The 22,746-nt window shown below is 42.0% G+C and overlaps 2 protein-coding genes and 1 pseudogene across 2 annotated transcripts; 2 read left to right on the forward strand and 1 right to left on the reverse strand.

Moving 5' to 3' along the window:
• The first annotated feature begins 2,961 nt into the window (after positions 1-2,961).
• On the forward strand, positions 2,962-5,200 carry LOC146977140 (proteinase-activated receptor 2 pseudogene; annotated as a pseudogene).
• Positions 5,201-9,751: 4,551 nt separating this feature from the next.
• ch25hl2 (cholesterol 25-hydroxylase like 2) lies at positions 9,752-11,357 on the reverse strand. The gene has a single exon (XM_085792397.1). The coding sequence runs from the start codon at positions 10,972-10,974 to the stop codon at positions 10,069-10,071; it is 906 nt and encodes a 301-aa protein (XP_085648523.1). The 5' UTR covers positions 10,975-11,357; the 3' UTR covers positions 9,752-10,068.
• A 6,356-nt stretch (positions 11,358-17,713) lies between these two features.
• s100z (S100 calcium binding protein Z) lies at positions 17,714-20,346 on the forward strand. Its single transcript, XM_085792398.1, has 2 exons — positions 17,714-17,854; positions 20,147-20,346. The coding sequence occupies exons 1-2, from the start codon at positions 17,714-17,716 to the stop codon at positions 20,300-20,302; spliced, it is 297 nt and encodes a 98-aa protein (XP_085648524.1). The 3' UTR covers positions 20,303-20,346.
• Positions 20,347-22,746: the final 2,400 nt, after the last annotated feature.

The raw sequence follows: 22,746 nt of genomic DNA on the forward strand, positions 1-22,746 counted from the left end.
AACCTACTGCTATGACTATAGCGATTATGGCAATGGGCCAATTTGCCAAAATGTTGAACTATCCCTTTAATGCTGCTCCTTTGTTTCCTGTCTTACATTATTGGACAACCTGATTAATCCAGGTGTGTCTGAGTAGTCACAATGGTCAGACACACCTGGATTAATCAGATTGTCCAATAATGTAAGACAGGAAATGAAGGAGCAGCACTAAGTTCAGGAAGTATTGGAGTTGTGCAAAGAGCCCATTGAAGCAGATTTTCCTCCAGGAGAGTCGTCTGAAGTGATGACACCTTCCCTTCCTCCTGAGAAACTCTGAGCTGTCTCAGTTCTTTTTAAATAAATGTATTTTTATATCATTTATAACCAAAGTTTTTATCACACAGAGTTTTTTAGTTTTATTTTCATGCACTGGGATATGAACATTTGCCTTCATTTCAGTTGTTGAGATGAACTCTTATATAGGCAAATTTCATGTGTGTGTGTGTATGTGTCTAATGTTGTAAGTGTTTATTTGTATGACTATATTTTACGGTGTGCCAATAAAAGTTACTGTATTTGCCTCCATGTGACACTGTTTAGTTCACTGACCCTAACCTGTGATCACGGTCTGTTGGAAACGTCGAGCTCTTATGATCCAAGTCAAACGACAACAATATCTATATCTTTTTAAAAAATAGAAAGTCAATTCTATGTGGCATTCATGAGTCTAAACGCTTGTTAACACACCAGAAATGTTTCTGTATCAGGGAGGAGTAGGAAATGTCATTACTTCACTGAAATGACTTTAAGAGCAGTGGAGAGGTGTGAACTTTGGTCATTTACAGTTTATTTAAGGCAAAATCACAGTTTGTAATCAAGTTCTCCAAGAAGAGCAGCGCCTACACGTCCGACTCGGGGAACACGCGGAGCTCCGAGTGCTGACCAGCTCGTCTTTTATTTGTTACGCTGAATTGAAGCAGATTTTCCTCCAGGAGAGTCGTCTGAAGTGATCACACCTTCCCTTCCTCCTGAGAAATTCTGAGCTGTCTCAGTTCTTTTTAAATAAATGTATTTTTATATCATTTATAACCAAAGTTTTTATCACACAGAGTTTTTTAGTTTTATTTTCATGCACTGGGATATGAACATTTGCCTTCATTTCTGTTGTCATTTAACTGAGATGAACTCCTTGGTGTCCATATAGGCAAATTTCATAATGTGTGTGTATGTATCTATGTTGTAAGTGTTTATTTGTATGATTATATTCTACAGTGTGCCAATAAAAGTTACTGTATTTGCCTCCATGTGACACTGTTTAGTTCACTGACCCCTAACCTGTGATCACAGTCTGTTGGAAAGGTCGAGCTGCATGTTCCTTATTTTGACACAACACCTCTGACATTCAACCTTTACAGTCAGTGTTTGTGTTGCTCTTATGATCTAAGTCAGACTACAACAATATACTGTATATATTTAAAAAAAAATAGACGATAGTCAATTCTTTGTGGGATTCATGAGTCTAAATTCTTGTTAACACATCAGAAATGTTTCTGTATCAGGGAGGAGTAGAAAATGTCATTACCTCCCTGAAATGACTTGAAGAGGTGTGAACTTTGGTCATTGTTTATTTAAGGCGAAATCACAGTTTGTGTGTTTGGGTGGGGTTTATTAAACTGTACAGAGAAAGTACAGTAGGAGCTGGACTATAGATCTAAAACAGCATTAGTTTCCAGGCAGATCTGAGAAAATTAGTTTTTCTATGTTTTATACTTTATATACTATTATACATGTGCAGTCTGTCTGGAGCTTGTAGAATAAAAAACAACAGTTCTGATTTATACAAGATTAGGGAAAACATGGCGATGTCAGTGTTACCGTTGTCTTTTATTTTTATATGATAAAAGCAGAGAGAGTTCACGGCCAGAAAGAAATCAAAAGAATCAAACAAGCTTGACACAGGAACTGATTTCATGTAATTTCAATAGAAAAGGATAAAGAACAGTATCTGCTGAATGTCACATTAGTCATCTAATAATGTTAAATACTGTTCAGTTGAGTATCAAACAGGTTTAACATCTGTTGTGCCACACTGTGTAAATCCTGTAATAAAATAATGGAAATACTCTGTTACAATCACTTTCTAAGCAAAAGTGGTTATCAATAACATCAATAACGTGAGTTTAGTGTCTTCACTTTGTCCCATATTATTAAAAAAAACTGAAAATATTTGGGTTTAAGGCTGTACTGTAGGTCAGACAAAACATGACCTGAGTACTTTGTCATGTTTGAAGAACAAACTAATGGCAGGTTATGGATTATAGATGATAGATAATAGATTTTAGATTAGCTGAAGTGTGGAAATCAGATCCACACAAATCCAGCAGCCCATAATAATGACCCACATAATCAGTAGATAAACACTTTGGCACTTACTGTCTGGGCAGGTGTGACTTGAAACAGATAATGTCTTATCTGTTGTGCACTTTATTGTTTTTTTATTCTTTTATTTTAGCCTTAGGTAATGTCCTGACTTGTGTATTGTATTTTTTCTGGCAGTGGGACAGTGAAAAACGGCATTTCGATTCCTTTGTATATTATTATATGGTTGAATTGACAATAAAACCTTGAACGTTGAACCAGAAGCTGTTTGTGAATTGATTGACACATTGATTGTAAATCTGTTACACAGTATCGACACACCTTGTCTCTACTGGGCTGAGCTTTAATCTGTGCTTCTATTTTTGGACTCATCCTGCTTTTATCGGGGGAAACTCGCCACCAGCCTCTGTTTCATCACAGAACAGGTAGGCGGCAGGCCCGCTCGTGCATGACGTAAGCGCGCGCACAGACAGGTAGTCTCGGGGCGTGTCTTCCTCGCTTGGAGAAGTTAGTCAACCGACATTTAGGAGATCATTTCGGGGACGCGAGCACAGAAAGAGAAGTGAAGTGGAGTGGATACGTGTTGAAACAAAGAGCACAGACATGGATTTAAATCGATTATTGACGCTTCTGTTGATTTTCTGCTTCACAGCTTCAGCCGTGGCAGGTAAGACCGGAAGTCCACCTTTTAGGTTTTTATTTTATTATATGAAAAGCTGAATGTGACGCAGTTTGTCTGATCTAAACAGATTAATATCGATATATTATTATCAGAACCTACTCGTGTTCCGGTGTTTTAATGTAAATGTTTATGCATGTGAATAAAGAAGTGAATAATTGACGGAAGTGTTTTTTATAACCTTTGGTCGCGGTCTATTTCCGAACAGACAGACAGGAATGTCGGGAAATGTAGGCGAAGAAATGTATCGTAGATATTGATTATTTATCTATCAGTGATTTACATTTGATAGCCTGTTTCGGTCTATAAAGCAATAAAATATTGAAAAATGTCCTTAATTTGCTCTCTGTTCTACCAAAATAATATATTGATAATATAATAATAATAATACATTTTATTTGTAACGCGCTTTTCCAAGTGCTCAAAGACGCTTACATAAAAACACAATTTAAAATACAATGCAGAGAATTATCACAGTTAAAATACAAGAACAAGATACACAAGTTTAATTTATAGATTAAAAGCCAGTTTAAAAAGGTGGGTTTTTAAAAGTGATTTGAAGGTGTGGGGGTCTGTACAGTCTCTGATGGGTTGGGGGAGTGAATTCCAGAGGGTGGAGGCGGCAATCAAACCAATTTCTAATCTATATTCTATCTATAAACTGATCAATTGAATCAATGGTTTCAGCTCTAATATGAGTTATTTTTGTTATTTTTAAGGTAAATCTAAAGGACGGGGGTTCATCGGGGTTGTGGACCCTGAAGACTCAAATCAAGTCGTCGTGGACCACGCCACGGCAGAAACGCTGAAGAGCGGCCTCACCACGGTCTTCCTCCCCATCGTCTACATCATCGTCCTTGTGGTCGGGCTCCCCGCCAACGCCATGGCGGTCTGGGTCTTCCTCTTCAGGACCAAGAAGAAGCACCCGTCGTCCATCTACATGGCCAACCTGGCTCTGGCCGACCTGCTGTTCGTCATCTGGACGCCGCTGAAGATCGCCTACCACTTCGGCGGCAACGACTGGACCTTCGGCGAGCCGCTGTGCAAAGTCCTGGTGGGCTTCTTCTACGGCAACATGTACTGCTCCGTGCTGTTCATCGCCTGTCTCAGCGTGCAGCGGTACTGGGTCGTGGCTCACCCGCTGTCGCAGCAGAGGAAGAACAACAAGGTGGCGGTGGGCGTCTGCGCGGCCATCTGGGCGTTCGTCTGGCTCACCACCACGCCGCTGTACCTGTACGACCAGACCGCCAAGCTCAAAGACCCCAACGTGACCACCTGCCACGACGTCAACATCATCGAGGACATAGAGAACCCGTTCCCCTCCGTCCAGCTGCCGTACTACTACTTCATCTTCATGGGCATGGTGGTGTTCCTGGTCCCCTGCGTGGTCATCGTCGTGGCGTACATCCTGCTGCTGCGGACGCTGGGGAACAGCATGGACGACAGCACGGCGTCCAAAAACCGGCGGAAGGCCGTGCTGCTGATCGTCACGGTGCTGGTGACCTTCCTCGTGTGCTTCATCCCCAGCAACGTCATGCTGGTGGTGCACTACTCGCTGCTGAAGGACGGAGTCGTAAACAACGGCTACGGCTTCTACATCACCACGCTGTGCCTGGCCAGCCTCAACAGCTGCCTGGACCCGTTCATCTACTACTTTGTGTCGGAGGACTTCAGGAACCACGTGAAGAACACGCTGCTGTGCCGGAGCAGCAGGACTGTGGAGAGGATGAGGGTCTCCTTCAGCTCCATGAAATACTCCAGGAAGAGCAAGTCGTTCGTATCGGAGAGCGGGAACACGCAGAGCAGCAGCTGTTAGCCGGGCGACGGCCGGGCGACACCGATACTGATGATGCAGCATCGTACAAAGCTGCGTGGCACTGGGACACTGTAACACTGGACATAAGGCCTGTAAACTGAAACTAAATAACCTCAAAAGCATCAAGAGGCCAAAGATGAACTTGAAATGTGAAGCTGGTTTTGCTGGTACGAGGTTTTGGTGCTGAAATGTGAAACATGAATATATGATATATGTGTATATATGTGAATGCAAAGAAGGCAGACAAATGTACTTTTGACTGACTAGTTTACTGAATTTAAAGCCAATGATTCCTGTAATATTAACCTGCTGTGCACAGAGAAGTGTCAAACCTTATGAATTATGACTTTTTATCTCCTCTTGCCTATTCAGCACATCCCTTCCTGCAGCAGGTTTTGATTCCTTTTTTTTTAAGCCACTTGTGTGTGTGGACGTGTTTTGAAGTGATGAAGAAAATGTTGTTATTATTGTTACATATAGATTTTTTTTAATAAAAGATGAAACAACATGACACAGTTTCTGTGAAACTCGTTTTCTAGTATTGTGCAACAACCTCTCCTGTCGTGAGTCACCGCCCTCGCTGATATCATGCAGCCGGGAGAGGGGACGGAGACGTGACTCACTGTCGTGGATTACTATCTGTGCCTCATGGAAATGTGAGGAATGTGGGGAATGTGTTGTAGAGGACCTGAGTGTCAGACAGACCAGTTTCTTTCAAGCCACATGTTAATGTTCACTCGGGTGTTAATGATCGTGTTTTCTGAGGAAGGAGCAAGGACGAGAGAAGAGAAGAGAAGAGAAGAGGGGCTTCAGGAATGTTATAGCAGGACATGTTCAAACAGATCGTCCTCTCAAACCGGTTTCACCATCAGACCATGTTGCAGCCCACTTTCCTGTAGGTTTTGACTTGTACCTGTAGCTCATATAATGTGTAGTACAGTCATGGCTCTTTATTTTCAGTAGAAACACAGCAGATTAGTGTCAACAAAGAGGTTTGTTGACAGTTGCACAAACACCTTAAAGTTTCTTCTCAAAGATGAGAATTCTCCTTAGCTGAGGGGATTTACTTGGACATAATCTCTTAAAACAATGTCTTAGTCAATTTGCATCAGTGAGAGATACTTTTCATTTAGTCAAATTCAGCTGTTTCCATGGAGAGTGTTTGTTCACAGGTATTAGCTTGTACCTGTTCGTCCTCCTGTTGTTTCGATGGGAAAGCTTAAGGGTGGATGTTTTATTTGAACTTATACTTTAAGAAAAAACCTTAACTGAAGATGTTTTTTGTGTCCCTGACCTCAGGATCTCTAGATAAGGAGCAGATGTGTTTGAAGCAACAACCCCGCCCAAAACAGTCCACCCTCCCCCAGGTATATAGGACAAACACACACACAGGGCTGTGAATGGTTGATGGCTTCCTGTTTAACGACCGGTTGTGGCAGAGCTGTGGGCCGTGTGAAGAGGTAAATGATTGTTGTGTGGAGTGTCGTCTTACCTTTTGTCAGCACTCTCAGTAGAAAAACCTTCTTGTTTTGTCAAGCAGCTGTGAGGGGACATGCAGGGCCACTCCCTGGCCACATTACACACACACACACACACACAGCTCCTTTCAAAACATTCCTCAGTCCGACCGTGTGACTGTAGGACAAAAAACCACAAATGTTGGTGAATCACATGGTGAATAACAGGTTAATAAAGTATAACACCAGGAGAAAGGGTTGGAGTGCAGATTATACTGTAGGCTATATGTGTGCTAGAGGAGGTTATAGTTGTGAAACCTGTTGAGTCAACACCAAGACCTTGGTTGTGATTTGTAAAAGTTGCTGAAGGGAGTTTGAACGCGTCATGAATTATGCAGCCGAGTGACGTTTTAGCTGTAGCAGAGTTTATGACCATGAACGGGAGGACACGTTACTTATTACACGTTTACCTGGCACAGCTTTGCTATGGCGGCCGTGAGAGGCAGCGCTGGTATTGTAGGAATGGATGGTCAGTCACATCATTAGATTATGTAACTGGGTAACTTATCTTAAAATGCACACGGAATAACTTCTAATGCTTAATCATAGTGATGTCATAAGGGAGTGTAGGATCATGGGAGTTGGTCATGAGGTTTTTTAATCAATAGCCAAATTATCCACAGAGGTGACCTTGTCTACATAAGAAATAGGCCTACTGAATAAAGCAGTTTCACCTTAATCCACTGCCTGACATCAGCTTTTTTTTTTTTTTTTTTATCTCTGAAAACTTAAAATCACTTAAAGCAGAAGTAAGCAGAATGTTTGTATTAATATAAGTCTTAAATAGTTATATCTTCCGACAGCAATCACTTATATAGAGTGTTTGGTCCGAAACACGGGTCTGTCAGTCACTCTCTGCTGTAAGTAAGCCGAGGAGAAAACTTTCCTTTTATCCTACAACCTTTATACAATGAGGAGAGAGAACGGCATAAAGGGGCAGTCCTCTCTGTGTGTGCAGCCAAGGGATGCGTGTGAATGTGATGACGTAGGGACGAGGGCGGGGACTGCTAACTCCATCGGCTGACAAGAAGTTAGCCAAAACAACCGGATCGCTTACTTCTGCTTTAATAGCAAAGACAGTTAATAGTAAGTCCTTCTTCCAGTTTGTGTAGCCTATAGCATATAGAAAACAACCAATAAATGACCGTACCATACATGGTTTTTGCTAGCTGTGGAAATAGGAAACATTCAAAAAACACATTTATATAACATGTGTCTGATTACTTTTAAACATTTTCATATGCTATCTTTATGCTAAATAATAAGCTTCCAGAGGCCATCTTATTTTAACTTAGCACAAGCTAACAATTAGCCTGGCCCTGTTCAGAGATAATGTTACGGTCACTTTCGGAGGTTTGAGAAGGGGGGGGGGGCTGCCATATTGTGTAATGTTTTGATTGGTTGCCTGGTTACCTGTCCGCTTAAGTCTGACGTAAGCGGAAGGAGCAGGGAATGCTGGGAAGACGCCAAAGTGAGAGCCGCGTGGAGACGTGGCTGCAGCCCCGCTGAGGAGTCAAGAGAAATTGATGATGAGAAAGGACCCGTTTCACCTCAAGATTGAATTATTGTTTAGTTATTGTCTCGTCTAAACACAAATGAACTAACAAAGCCACAACTGGCTGCAGATCCCATCAGACTCCAGGGTTTCGGTGGTAGAGATATGTGCACCTGTGTCAGCCCTGAAGCCTGGACTTGTTGGAGCCTTGGTTGTGAAGCTTAACTTGCCAGGGTGGCGCGTGGTCGCGACAAGAATAACCCACCACAAGCACCGCAGAGGGTCAACTTCCTGGTACACACATGTAGTGTACATGTGGTGGTTTTGTGTTGCACATTTCTGCCATGCAACATTTACCGTATTGTCTGAACTCACTTCTAAATTGCAACAACCCAGTGACCACAACATCAACATATATGCACGGTAGGTTAAATGTTTCATAGCATGCCAGCATGTTGCACAACAAACCACTGTTGTACAAACTTCACTGCACACACAAACTGTCGAAATGAGTCTTTTCACAATCTTTTAGGTTAAGAAAACACACACACAGTACACATGCTATCACCAGACATGGGAATAGAGTGTGAGTTTATTGAATGCATTCTCGAGGCTGCATGATTTATCTCATCATATATGTCAACAGTTGAGCCTCAGGTAGTTTCTGATATGTGCATCGTTGTTTATTGTTTCCTGACGTGTTGAAACCAAACAGACGTGCAGCAGGTTGTGTTACCTGCTGAATAACAACAAGGAGGTGGAGACTCCTGACCTAGAGAAACACTATAGCTACTGTGCTGTAACACTGCATTTCCTGTGAGATTCTTGCCTACTAATCTGTCAACATAATTTAATTGTGTAGCTCCAGATAGTTGGGAGGGAGTGGGATTCATCTGTTTAAGTTTTATTATGTGTGAGTGAAAAGTCTAGTTTCCATGAGGGTAAAGAGGTCAAAAATAACATGAAAACTTTATTTAAATGAGGAAATCTATGCAGAATGAACCTGCTGATTTGCACATTGATCTAAAAAACTAACACTGGCATGCTTCAAATCTCGAATTTATACATTCACAGTTGTAGATTTTGCATCACAAACATCTTCTGCTTTTGTTTGTGTTGAATGAAGAACTCTTCCAGTAAGAGCATTCATTTTTTTTGTCCCCAAAAGGGAGGATGATAGATTAGTATTGCGCCCACGCATCATTCTGGGGGTGCAGCTAAAAGACGCCCATTCATGCGTGTGAGTGAGAGGGTCGGCGCTGAGGAGGGAGAGAGAGGGAGATCGTACGTGCTAACGTGTGTGTAATCGTCCTGACAGATCACACCATCGACTGTCAGCCACTTTTCAATCGGAGCCACTGAGTGAGTGGTTCAACAGAGCAAACCTCAAATAAACAGTTTCATGTTTTTTTTTTTTACTTTATTTTTTTCAAAGTAGCTCAAAACATGTTACACATGTACTGAAACGGACCTGAGAATAACACAGAGACAAAATACAAAACACAAACTACAGGATAATCTACGCACCACAGCAGTAGAGTTGAATTCTTCTCAACACTGCATAAACTAAAATTCTTACCAAGAATATTTGTCTTATTTCTAGTTAAAACAAATCTAATTATACTAAAAATGAGACTCATCACATAAAAAGTAGCTTGTTTCTAGACACTTTTTACGTCAAGTATATTTTCACTTGAAATAACCCTAACCCTAACCCTTTTTTCCGTATTACAAGCACAAAAAACTTGCTTTCACTGGCAGATTTTTCTACCTTTAAGTGAAAATTTGTTTCAAACAAGTGAAAATTATCTAAAAACAAGTTGATTTTTAGGTGATGAGTCTTATTTTAAGTGGAAAGAGATTAGTTTTGACTAAAAATGAGACATTTTGACAAGAAAAAGGACAAATATTCTTGGAAAGATTTTGAGTTTTTGCAGTGAACAACTTACCAGAGAGACATGTTAAAGTGACAATCAGCTCCTAAACTGTGGAGAGTATCCATGTTCTGTTAGAAGGGAGCAGTGGAGGATTTCAAAATAAAGTGAGTCAATTTAATAAAGAGAAGGAGGTTCAGAGAAAGAGACAGAGAGGAGAACTGGCCGGCAGGAGAGAGGAGGGAGGAAAACAAGATGAGAGCAGGTACAAAAGAGGCAGACTGAGCAAAAGAGAGACGGAGAGTCAATGGTGGATTAATTCAAGCTCTTTAGTCTATTCTCCCTTTCATCTCGTCTGGCTCTCCCGTCATGGCAGTGCTGTGGCCCGAGGGGGCTGGCACGGTGTGGGTGCCCCCCAGCCAGTCCCAGTGGGAGAAGAATGGGGCGAAGTTGGTGCCGGGCCGCTGGTGGTGGGCGTCATGCTTGGGTGTCCCGCCCCAGAGGCCGAAGGGCACCAGGTTGTGCATGGCCCACGGGAAGTTGTAGCCGCAGTGGTCCTCGGTGGACACGTAGACGTTGAAGACCATGAAGCCCCACGTGGTGAGGCAGTGGCACTGGAGCAGGATGGGGTCTACGGTGGCCCAGAAGCCCACGCTGAACAGCTCCCAGCCCGACAGGTACTGGGTGACCAGGCTGAAGGGCTGGTTGTACTGGTGGTGCACGGCGTGGAAGGTGCGGTACAACCAGGGGACGCGGTGGTGCAGCAGGTGCCACAGGTAGTACTGGAAGTCGAAGACCACCATGCAGCCCAGGATGCCCAGCGAGAAGCTCCACAGGGTGGGGGCTTCGCGAGGCAGCGGCGTGGGCGGCCTCCACAGCCACTGGGCGACCGCGGCGGGGAAGATGTAGAGCAGGTGGTTGTAGACGGTGACGCCCAGCGTGGTCCAGATGTTGGGCCAGGTGACCGGCCTGTCGGGGTGGAGCCGGTAGCGGTTGATGCAGGGCCAGGCGGGGGCCAGCAGGTCCAGCACGGTGTAGACCCCGACCAGGAAGAAGTAGGTGGAGACGGACAGGACCACGGGGAACAGAGGGCTCCTCAGGAGGTCGTGGTGGTTCTGGTGCAGGTAGTCCCAAACGGGCTGCAGGACCAAGTCCCGGGACTGGCCCCCACTCACGTTCGCCACATCCGACATCCAGGATAAAGCCTCAGTTCTGAGTAAGCCGCCTGTGCTCATCACTATACCACGGCGTTTCTCCTCCAGAAGAGGGGCCGATCCAAGAGGATTTACTTCCCTACGAGCCCCCCAGGAGAGGACAAAGAGAGGCTAAACGAATGGAGAGACCCAATCAGCGTCCTCGTCGTATAGGTTAAGCAACAGGCAAATTGTCTGGTGATGTTGTGCCAAATTGGACTGGCGGACTGTCTTAGCCCCTTATGTATGTTCAAGCCCCACCTCCACCCCCACCACCACCACCGCTACCCCCCTGCATTTTAAAAGAAGGCGCTCTGTAAAGGCTCTTTTTCATGGGCACAAGGACCGCAGCCAGGACTCAGGAGCCAGGCCACAACAGCTCTCATTTTTGACCCAGATCATGGAGAGAGAGCTTCCGCTTACTGGTGAATTTGACTTTGTCACCAATCGCACGCAGGATGCTGTGGTGAAGCTGCGAACATCAATGGAATAAACATTATTTCTGTATACATTTACCCACAGCAGCTTATGCATCCTCACCCTATATGGTGGTTAATGAGATTGTTTGTACCCCTGCCTGTCTCACGCTCTCTTACACACATACACACATATGCACACATGCACACACACATGCATTCATACAAACACAAAATGAGCCCAGAAGAGTAATTAATCATCAGACAAGCTGTCAAATGAGACATGAGTTGAAAAGCACTTCCTGTCTGATGCTGGACCGTTGTTGCTCTCTGTGCTCAGTCTGACTTTTCATGTTTACGTAAGATTTCAGTTTTGCAATAACTGAGCCAGAGCGGCGGCCGGCCACAGCTCTCGTTTCCATGGCGTCGGAGAATAAAATCATGTCAACTAAAACTCTCCTGCTCTGATTTACATCAAAGTGAAAATCAGGGTGTGTGGATTTAAACTGGGACCAGAGAGTCAGACACCATCGCATTGGATATAATAATAATAGTTAATAATTTGACTTTAATTATTTTCACTGGGCAGATTGTTCACTTAAGTCTGCGGTGATAGAAAAGCTCCGTATGAATGTGTGGTTTATAATGTAAAGCACTTTAAGGGTTCAACAAGTCTAGAAAAGCTCTATACTGTATATAAGTCCATTATCGTCCATTTAGCTAATGCATCAACGTGACCTGAGACAGGACCTGATTTAGAGTTGGCTAATACGTCCTTGCATGTGGTAGTCTATTAATGAGTAGCCACAGTTTGACGTATTTGGGAAATAAGTATAATCATCAATGCTGCTTCCTGCTCACATAAGTTACATAAAAAATACTGAATTGTCATTTTTGTAGTTGGTTAATTAGTGAGTTTCTGGTGTTTATGCTAAGCTAACCAACAGCTGTCTGTATGGATTCACTGAATGAACACACCTGGGATGGTAGGCTATCTTATCTAACTCAGCAGGCAAACACACCAATACATAATTAATACAACACATGGAATCAATAAATGGTTATAGTTATGGGTCTGGATCTGCAGGCTGATTCACAAAATGAAAGTTCACAGTACTGTAGGTTTTCATGTTACATACTGTAGACACTCCTACTGTTCAACCTTCCTTGTTTCAGTTCCTGGAAGAGATTTAAATTAGTGGTTATTAAAACACACGTAACATTTCCTGCTCCTTCACCATAGCTGAATAATTGTCTTTACAAAAGTTTGTCAAACTATAAACGAATAAAACAGAAGTGACAAACTCTGAAAAGCAGCGGTCGAGAGGTCGTCTCGACTCAAGGTGCCTTTAGCAGCAGTTCTGGTGCTCTCAGTCATTTCAGGTGCATCTTCATTAAGAGATGACGTTTAGTCTGTTGAGAAAAGGAATATGACGTTTATATATATAATAACCACAAATATGTATACAGTGGGTTTTTCACAGAGAGGAACATGCGTCAGTGTGGACATTAGTGAGTCTTTGCATGTGGAACATACAACATAAACAGGATGAGAGAAGATGTGTAAACAATGATTGTCCAGTCCACTGCACTCAACATTACATGCACTGTAGAGACACACACACACACACACACACACATCCTCTCTGCTGGTGCGCAATGTGACGCCTTTGATCAGCCAGTAGAGGGCAATAAAAGTCAAGTCTTCATCAAACGTATCTCTGCAATAAAATACTGAATGAAGGGTTCTCACTTCGATTGAGAAAATAATTCACCAGTATAGCGTCAACACTTCAGCTGAAGAAACTCTGTCTCTGTTTCAATCACGCACACTGTCCACAAGGAAACTGGTTTTTACAGCACTGATGATATCTGTGCAATTTACAGCCTCTATATTGGTAAAATAAAATATATATATATATAGGAAAAAGTGTAGGCCATTCTTTTAAGTATAAAAAAAAGCCTAACGACAAAAAACTGCACGCTCTCATTGGCTCATAGTTTCCTGTGGGATCTTGACGTCAAACCCAGAGGAAAAACTATGACAGTCAAAAATAACTATGTGGCCCCTGACTCATCAGATCCAGAAGTGGGTGACTGAGGAAAGACGGAAAAAGACGGAGCACAGAAATGTCAGAAATGATAAGAAGAAAGAAACTGCTTCAGAGTCTCAATAACCAGCTGTTTTCAGTGGATGTGTGTGATCTCAAACCCACATAAAGATTTGTGTTACCACTTTCCAGACAGGTGTTGGGAAAACAAACAATGAGTGGAGCTCCCCACATCACCAGCGTTCACCATTAGTGGTCAGAGGAAGACGATGACAAGGTGTGAGCGCCCTGCAAAAACCACGGCACGTTCAAGGAGCGACCATCATCCTTTGTTGTGGATGGTTTCATGTTGCAGAACAAAGAAATCTGTTGAATGACCTGACGATGAACTCACGCTGACACACATGCAGTGGTTGTATTTCCTTGTTGCTTGTTGTTGTCGGATCACATTTAGCTTCTGACATTGCGTTAACAGCAGTGGCTTTAAATCCGAGCCAAGAGAACAAACATTTACAGAATGAAGGCCGATGTTAAAAGACGCCATCTTTGTTTCAGACAATCACTGTGTTTGTCAGTGAAGTGAGAAAAACTGTTTACATTGAGTCATGGTTACGCTAACACCTCAAACAGGTCATTTTTTAAAAACATCTCTCAACCACTATACCCTTAATAAAAGTTTTATAACAAACAAAGATGTCATTATGAGAACATTATACATGTTAACAAGACTTGGTGAAGAAACTCCTGCACACTTTCTTCCTACTTTCGATATTTTATATTGTTAAAAAGCCAATGTTTCGGTTGTTTAACCTTCTTCAGGATGTCAAAATCATGGAAAAGAAAAATTAATTATTTCCGTAAGCTTGTTGCTATGTTGCTGCCTTTTAGCAGAGAATCCAGGAAGACACAACTTTTTCTTTTCTCAGAGGAAAAAAAAAAAAAGAGGCTGAAGAAATGTGAATAACCACCAGATTTCAACACAACACGTGAGCTGAGATACAGAAGCTACAACCTGTGTGTGTGTGTGTAGGGTTTTTTTTGACACCACGTGTTGGCAGCTTACTGGAGGTATGAAAATAATACTACACCCTCAGGAGCAGAGTCATGTCAGGGCTCATCAACAGGTGTTGCGTGGTCTCGGCCACTCGGACAGCATCGGGAAAAGGTGGAAGACGAGAGTCCCTGGTGCAGAACAGATGGATGAGACAAGAAAATAAGAAAAAATGTGAGTGTATAACATTTGCTAATGGTCTTAATTTTGCAGATATCTCATTACGAACCATTAAAATATTGGACAAACTGACATTTTGGCGTTACATGGAAAAGTCAGAGGGTCAAAAAGTTATTAAAGTTCATCCTCAGGGGGACATGAATGTTTTTTCGTAAAGGTCATGAGGTCAAGACTTTTCTCAGAGGTTCTCCAAAGCCTCAAGGATTCATCCTCTGGGGACCATGCATCTGTACAGAATGACAACCCACAGTTGAGATATCTGTTGACATGAGTAATAAAAACAGGACAAAAGGAGTAAGAATAAAATAAAAATTCATGATTTTCAAGACGTCTCCATGTAGCAGCGTTAAAATTCACCCATTGCATCAAACCCACAGTACGTAAAGTGTGTGTCTATTATATATATTTAACTCTCAGTCTAGTTGTTTGATTTGTACTTTACATTTCATTTCAGATTCAGCAGCAGGTAGGTAATATAAACATCTCATCGTTCACCGAGTCACCTTCTCTGCTCTGCAGCAGGTCGTCTCTCTCCGCTCAGATACACAAACACAAACGAATGCATCATCTCCGATTGTCTTTGCGGTGACATTGAAGATACTGCGCAGGACCTGAGGGCACACGCGCAGAGGATATAAAATCATACATCATCTGTCAGGTAGGCGGGGGGGGGCGGAGAGGGGGTTTCATCGCCTTAAAGATCACGAGCGGGGCTTTAAAACCCTCTTGTAAAAGACACACAAACTCAGTGTAACTCATGTTTTGTGTTGTTGTCAAATTCATCTTTGAGGAGTCCTGTGGTTATTATAAATATTAAAGTCACTCCTGCATTAAAATGAATGCTGTGTTTAGCACAGCTGCAATAACTGTCCCTAAAATAAAAGAACATAACACCAAAGAATACCTTTAATATTAAAATAAAATGTCTTTATGGGGACTTTTACACTGGTTGCTGCTAAATATAATGTAAAAAGGAGATATTCTGAGGAGCCACAGCTGATATTGGATGGATTCTGCTGAAGGAAAATCATTTAAAAGCATTTCTATATCTGACGTGGTGTCACTTTGTGTCAAAGGTTTCATGGTCCACGACACCGACTCTCAGCAGCTGTGAGGGGAAACTGTTTCATCACCTTAATAAATGGAAAGTTCTCCTCTCCGTTGCAGCGGCTGCATGCGAGCGGAGGAAAAGTTGCAGACACACACCACCTGACGACTACAGCGTTCCCCCCGGGTGTCGTCTTCGGGGGCTTCGTGGCTGAGTGGAGTGTTATTCTCCGCTGTCAGCTCTGACTCGGTGACAGAGGAGGGGACGGTCACGTGTGAGAGGAGGCCGTCGGACACGAAATGACAAAAGGGATGAAGGCGGAGACAGCTGCTAAAAATAACCCACCACAATGTGAACATGATGATTTTGAAACCTGATATAGCAGCAGCAAAGCAAAACACCTAATTTTAACGACCTATACACAATGTGAAGTAAAATACATCATTCTGCCTGTGTTGCATATGAATGAACACAAAATAAATCTATATTTAACTACAAATATAAAGAGAAAGGAGTCCGGAGCAGACTTCAAGTTACATTTCTAGTATTTTTTTGTGTTCTAATTCATATGACAAGGAAACTTCTTAAAGAAAATACCTGCTAAAGTTTTTTTTTTAACAGTGTTTCATAGCACTTGGTTTATGTTCAAGAATAATGGCCTGGTCACATCCTTTCCCCATCTTTAATCAGACCTAAACTAACCGATACATTGTATTTTGTAAATTTCTTTCTACACTCAAAAAACAATCTTTCTTTAAATGTATTTTTGCAAAATAAATTCGTAGTAAAGACATGTGACTTATTTATAACAGAGAGTAATGGTTAGGGTTATTGACTATCCAACAAACCAGAGATACCAGTAACTTAATGCAGTGTTCCTTTACTTTAAGTCGAGCTAATGTGTTTAAATGTAACATTCAATTACTCGTAGTTATTTTTGCTGTTTTGTAAATGTCAAATACATTTGATTTAATAACAAAAGTGCAATGAAATGAAATGAAAAATAAGTTTTAAAATTCAAATGCAACAAAAAATCTTCCTTAAAATGCAACAACATGCAACAAATTTTGGCAGCACATTACTTCCATATGTGCGCTCAGATACTTTCCACTATACCACTGTATATACACTGTACTACTAAACTTCACTGTTTCTTGTGTATGTGTGTGTGAGTGTTTCTGTTCACTTATGTAACAAGAAAACGAAGATGGAAACCTTCCGGCTCCCCTGAGCAGAATACATCACATTTATGGTCCAGCTGATATTTTCCCTTGTGCTGTTTCTCATTAACCAGAATTAACCACATCAGGGCTGCAGCAACAACAGGCTGTCGGTGTCTAGATAGATTTATATAAAATTATGTCACCAGTGTTTCACTCTTGTAATGACAGTGTCTTCCTGGTCGATGCATAAGATAACTGCACTCAGATGTGACTTTTACCATTAAAAACAGACATAAAAGAGGTAAAAATGTGCAAAATGCAACTTCAGCATTGTCAGAAACACATTCAACAGTGAAACTATCTTCATTTCTGATGAACAGAAGTGGGATTTTGACCCAGAGCTGAGAGATGTACTGTAGGCTGATGTGGACGCATGTGTGATGAAGGCCCGACGCGCGGTGCTCAGGGTTTGATGAATCCCCGCGGGGGCGTTCTGCAGGGTTACACTGGTGCATGTTTTGTTTTTCACTTAACAGCATTGATTAAAGCCTGGAAAGGAAGACAGTTACCATGGGCGTCTCACCTGTGGAATTAATTATCAGCACACAGATAGGAGGACGGCCCACGCAGCGTCTCCTCACTTCCTAATAAACAAGCTGTGCCGCGGCGTCTCTCGTCACATCAGTGCAGGACTCTAACCAGGTAAGACCTCCTTCCTTCCTCTTCCCACCGACACATACTGAGTCTCTATTGTAATCAAGTGTGGATAATGATGATCGTTTGATTTAATTAAAAGTATGAAACATATTATTATATTGCTCCTGTTTCAGGAAGCTGCAACAGTCTTTCAGCATCCTTCCCATCCAGCAAACATGCCGAGCCAGCTCGAGGGCGCCATGGACGCGCTGATATCAGTTTTCTACAACTACTCCGGGAACGATGGAGACAAATTCAAGCTCAACAAGGGCGAGTTGAAGCAGCTGTTGAACAGCGAGCTCACCGACTTCCTCACGGTAAAAAGATGAACATTTTTATGATCACTATAATAGGTTCGCCTGCATCTCTTGGTTGGGTTTGTCTGAATGAAGTGTGCCACACTCATTCAGTAGGTCAGGGGTGAATTCATTCAGATTTTTAGGGCAGATCTGGATCATTTAGTGTGAATTGGGAAGTTTTCCTAGTTGTTTGGCTTTGGTGAGCCGTTCCTGCTGCTGTTCATTTTATATACTGTCTATTCAAACGATGCAGCAGAAAAAAAACACACACACACAGCAATTTTAATTACTTGGAATATGTTTGTGCATCAGAGTGTGACCTTTACATCTCCTTGTATTGGCTCAATTGATTAACTAATGGACAGTAAGAGATCGTGGTAATTAAATTAAGCGTCGTCATCATGTCAGACGCTCAAAAGTGAAATGAGGTAACTCCGTTTTCAGATGATTTAAAAAATAAGAACAGTCTGACCTTGTTGGAGGGAAAATTGTTTTTCATCGATTGCTATCCTGCTGTCAAAGTGTAACTGCTGGTGGCTCTCACAGCAAAGCACTATGGGAAATAAAGGATGTGGAGCAGGAGATAGATAAGGGCATTTGTAATAAGCCCCAGTGTGTGTGTGTGTGTGTGTGTGTGATAGCAGCGAGTGCAAGTCTGAGATTTCAAATGATTGAGACCAACGTGTCAACAAAACGGCCGAGGCCTAAAACCTGCGATGCCTTCAGATATAGTATATATTTTCCCCCCTCTCTCTTCTCGTCCTCCCTCATGCGGACGGGAAGCCTCAGGTGCTCACACATCATCATCATCATCATCATCATCATCAGTGGCCCATATCGCCTCCAAATATAGACATCCCCATGATGTCATCACATCCCCATGGGCTACGGTCTCCTGTGAGATCGACGCAGCCCCGACCAGACCAACACTCACACCCTCGGCTTCCTACCACTGAAAACTCTGACACTTGAACACGTCCTGGTAGATCGCTGTATATTTTGAGTTTATTCTAGGACTGGGGGTGGTTAATGTTGAATAAAACATGCCCCTCCCACAATGAAACTGAGCAACAAGAAGCTGCAGCCAAAGATATAGTATACATTTTTGCTTACTTTAAATAAAACTTAAGCGTAATTTGGCGCTTTTTTAATCAGTAGGATTGTCTTTAGTTTATAGTAAAGTTATTTATTTCATTTAAAGACAGGTCATATGAGATAATAATTCAATCAAATTAAAGATTTGAAGATATTATGAAGTGCAGCTGTTGAATTAAAACCTCAAATCACAAATGTTTTAACAAATTGAAAGATTTAGCTTTAAACTTACTTCATGTTATGAGTATTTTATACTGGTTTGTTGGCTGGCTGAGATTTTGTTTTAGATTATTATCATCTTAAACTGAGTTTGTTCTTTATTTATTTATATCAAATCTTGTAAAAAAATTTATTTTGGGTATTTGTTTGATTTCTATTTTCATTTTTTCCCATTTAACAGTGAAACAGGGGTTAGCTGGGATGTTTTAGTTAGTTATCAAGCTATATTTGTACTTTTTTTAATCAGTTTGTGCATTTTTCATTTTGGATATTTTAGATTTTATTTCTGATTTTGAAATTTCTTGCGCTTCCATCTGAATGTGAAACAGATTAAACGTACAAGTCAGACTTATCTTGACGCTGACAACAGATAAATCCAGTTCTGGTTTGAACTCCTGAGATGAATTTTTTTTAGACTGATAAGACCTGCAGGGTTTTATTTATCTGTTTGTCTCTTCATTTCTCGTTCTCATCTTTCACTCTAACTCAAACTAACTCCACGCCCTCACGTAGCTTTGAGTCTTTTTGACCATTAAAAGATCACAATGCGACAGTTGTAGTGATATTTTCCTGACCAGTTTGCCTTCAGTGTGTGGAATGGATTTTTAATTTCAGCCTTTGACTTTAATGACGGATGCCTGCAACATAAAGATCACACTGCCCTGTGAGGGCGGAAAAAGGAAAAGCCATGTCTTGTTTCTCGATCCTGGAGGAAATGACCAAAGCAATAAATGTCGTGTGTGATCAGCTGCAGCTCACGGGTCATTTAACAGCAACATCACTCTGCTCTCCGCTGGACGACACCGTGGGCAGCTTTCGCCCTGAGTCGATACTAAGCTCCAATAGCAATCAAATAACAGCATGAGTGCTGCTCATCCTACACGGACACACTCATGTTTCCTATATCTGTACGTCCAAGTTGCACTTTTAATTAATTGCTCAAACAGCGGATATGAAGCGTCCATCACGTAACCTCCTGTGTCTTTTTGTTTCCAGTCTCAGAAGGACCCGATGCTGGTGGAGAAGATCATGAACGACCTGGACTCTAACAAAGACAACGAGGTGGACTTCAACGAGTTCGTAGTGTTGGTGGCCGCCCTCACCGTCGCCTGCAACGACTTCTTCCAAGAGCAGAAAAAGAAGAGCAAGTAGAAACCCAACTGTAAAACCAAACTGTAAATCTCCACCTCTACTTTAAAAAAGAAGAAAAAAAGCCCCCACACAGTAAACATCCCATCAATTGAACAAGTTGTTTTTAGCATTTTCCACAGTGCAGGATAATGAATGTAACATAATGTGAATGTTCAGCCAGGAGCTGTTAAACAATGATGTGATCTCACACTTTACGCACAAGCTTAGTCAAGTTAAAGTCATTTTCTGTGATGTTAGTAACAAGAAAATACAAAGAACCATTTCCCTAAATCTTCAATAGTGTTGTCTTTGTAACTTTTGTTCACTGTGTTTCAAAGTAAAACCTCCTCCTGTCTAGTTTTCTCTCTGTGAACGCAGCTTACAACGACCCCGACTGCCAATTCATTCGGTGGCATTCACCTTTTTATAGACGCCTTCGTCATCTAAAACTGTGTCTCCCAAATCCTTCTGTCATCATTTTCTCATAGCTCCGGTCCCGGCTGACGACCCTCCCTCCCTCCCCTCTTGTTCGCTTAGAAATGTCAAATGTTAAACGTCTAATATTTTCCTGTTTGAGTCACTGTCGCAGCCTGAAGGTGCAATTACTAGGAAACGTTTCTGTGCCTCGTCGTTCTCTGTTAACCCAAGAAGAAATGTTTTTCCTGTCGAAGTTAGACTCGTGGAAAAACACACAGGGTTGACGCTGAACACTGAACTCTTCCTGTTTATCAGTGACAGTGATAAAGAGTTGAATGTTCTCTGTCTGTATCAGTTGATGCTTTCCCGACGTGTTTAGCAACGTTCACCTACTCATCCGTCTTTTACGCTGCTGAAGTCAGAGTCAGAGTGACGTCATGTAAAAACTAAAAGAAACTGCAGTAAATAAAAAAAGCTCTATGTCCTCTGGAAACTGGAACATGTCTTTTTTATGTGTTTTAATGTGTGCATGTGTAAATATTCCAATCCTGTAAGTATGAATGCATGTATAGATACTCTAAACATGGAAAAACCTTGCAATGTTCTGCAAAAGAATGACTCCTGTTACTAATATAGATATAATTAGAGTCTTATGCACTAATTAAGCTCTAGTTTTAGGGTAGTCCAATGGTTCAGGTGCCTCAAAAGGGTCAAAGGTTAAAAGATGTGGGATCACAAGATGATTATGGCTGGGGACCGAACAGGAACATCCTTAGACATAATATTAAAATAGAGTTTCATTATTGTAGTGCATATCTGTGGCCTGTTTTAAGAGTTTGTTTTGAATCCTTAGTAATTAGATTTAAGACTTAATTTGTACTTTCTATTATTTCCCACATTTTAAAGACATGATTCAGTCAAAAAAAACTTCAACATTTCATGGCTGATCTGTGTAATTATTCATCCATAACTTACACAATTACAAAAAACGTGACTGTTTTGATCGTGGGTTTGAAACACTTTGTCATAAAAGCAAGAATCTGATCCGATGGGGCTCTGAGGCCTTTATTTATGTCTCTTCTGAGTGTCTTAGAGGATAAGTGTCTCTTTGGACATCTGAAGCATGTGGCACGAACGCCCCCAAGAAGACTGAAAATGTGGTGAATTAGATGAGTCTATTTCAAATTTAAGCAGAAAATTGACTCATAATTGGAGCTGGAGGAGGAGAGTAAAGAGTGATCCTCTGAAATGTAGTGGAGTAAAGTACAGCTCAGCACAGTGTGTGAGTGTCTCATTCAGCTTTCTCTCACTGAACATCAGAAAAGGCGACAGTGGGTTGTGGTTTTTCGGGAAATGGCTGCGTACGTATACCATGTCTGGATGACGCAGGACGATTCCCAATCCGCACTGACCACCTGCGTCCAGCAGCATCAGCCTATCCACGCAAAGACAGGCACGTCTTCCCCCTCGAGCAGGGAGATGCTGATACTCTCACCTTGGGAAGGACGAAAGTGCAGACTGAAGCTGTATTTTCTATGGGTTTTCCTCCGCACGTCCCCCGTCCCCGTCCCCCCCCTCGTCCCCACTAAAAATAACAAACCAGACAGTTAATTGGCGATGACATTTCTCGGCTGTGACGTGGAGGAAAATTACTGCAACAAAAATACAGTGGCAAGTGCGACGCTTTTATGCGAGCAGATGGTGCTTGCACTTGCACGAGTCCTCACCGTTACAATGCAATTTGTGTGTGATTGGCTGTAATCGAGCGGGATAATCAGCCCCGTCTCCCAGAGGAGGAGATGCCATGCAGTAATTATGCTTTTTTTTTTTTTTTGTTCACTTTTTAGAAAGGTTGCAATCAATCACAAGTGTCATTTCATCATTTTTGAAAGTGGATATTTATATCCCCCCCCCCCCACTTCCAGTCAAACTCTTCAAAAATACTCACTGAAATTGTGGGTTCATTTCCTGTGAAGCTTCACGTATCAGGAAGCGGTTTTCAGGAGACCTTTGAGTCGTCAGTCTGGACCATGTGTCATCATTTCCTG

Source organism: Trachurus japonicus, chromosome 12, assembly GCF_045865225.1.
Source record: "Trachurus japonicus isolate A0001 chromosome 12, Traja_1.0".
Lineage (NCBI taxonomy): Eukaryota > Metazoa > Chordata > Actinopteri > Carangiformes > Carangidae > Trachurus > Trachurus japonicus.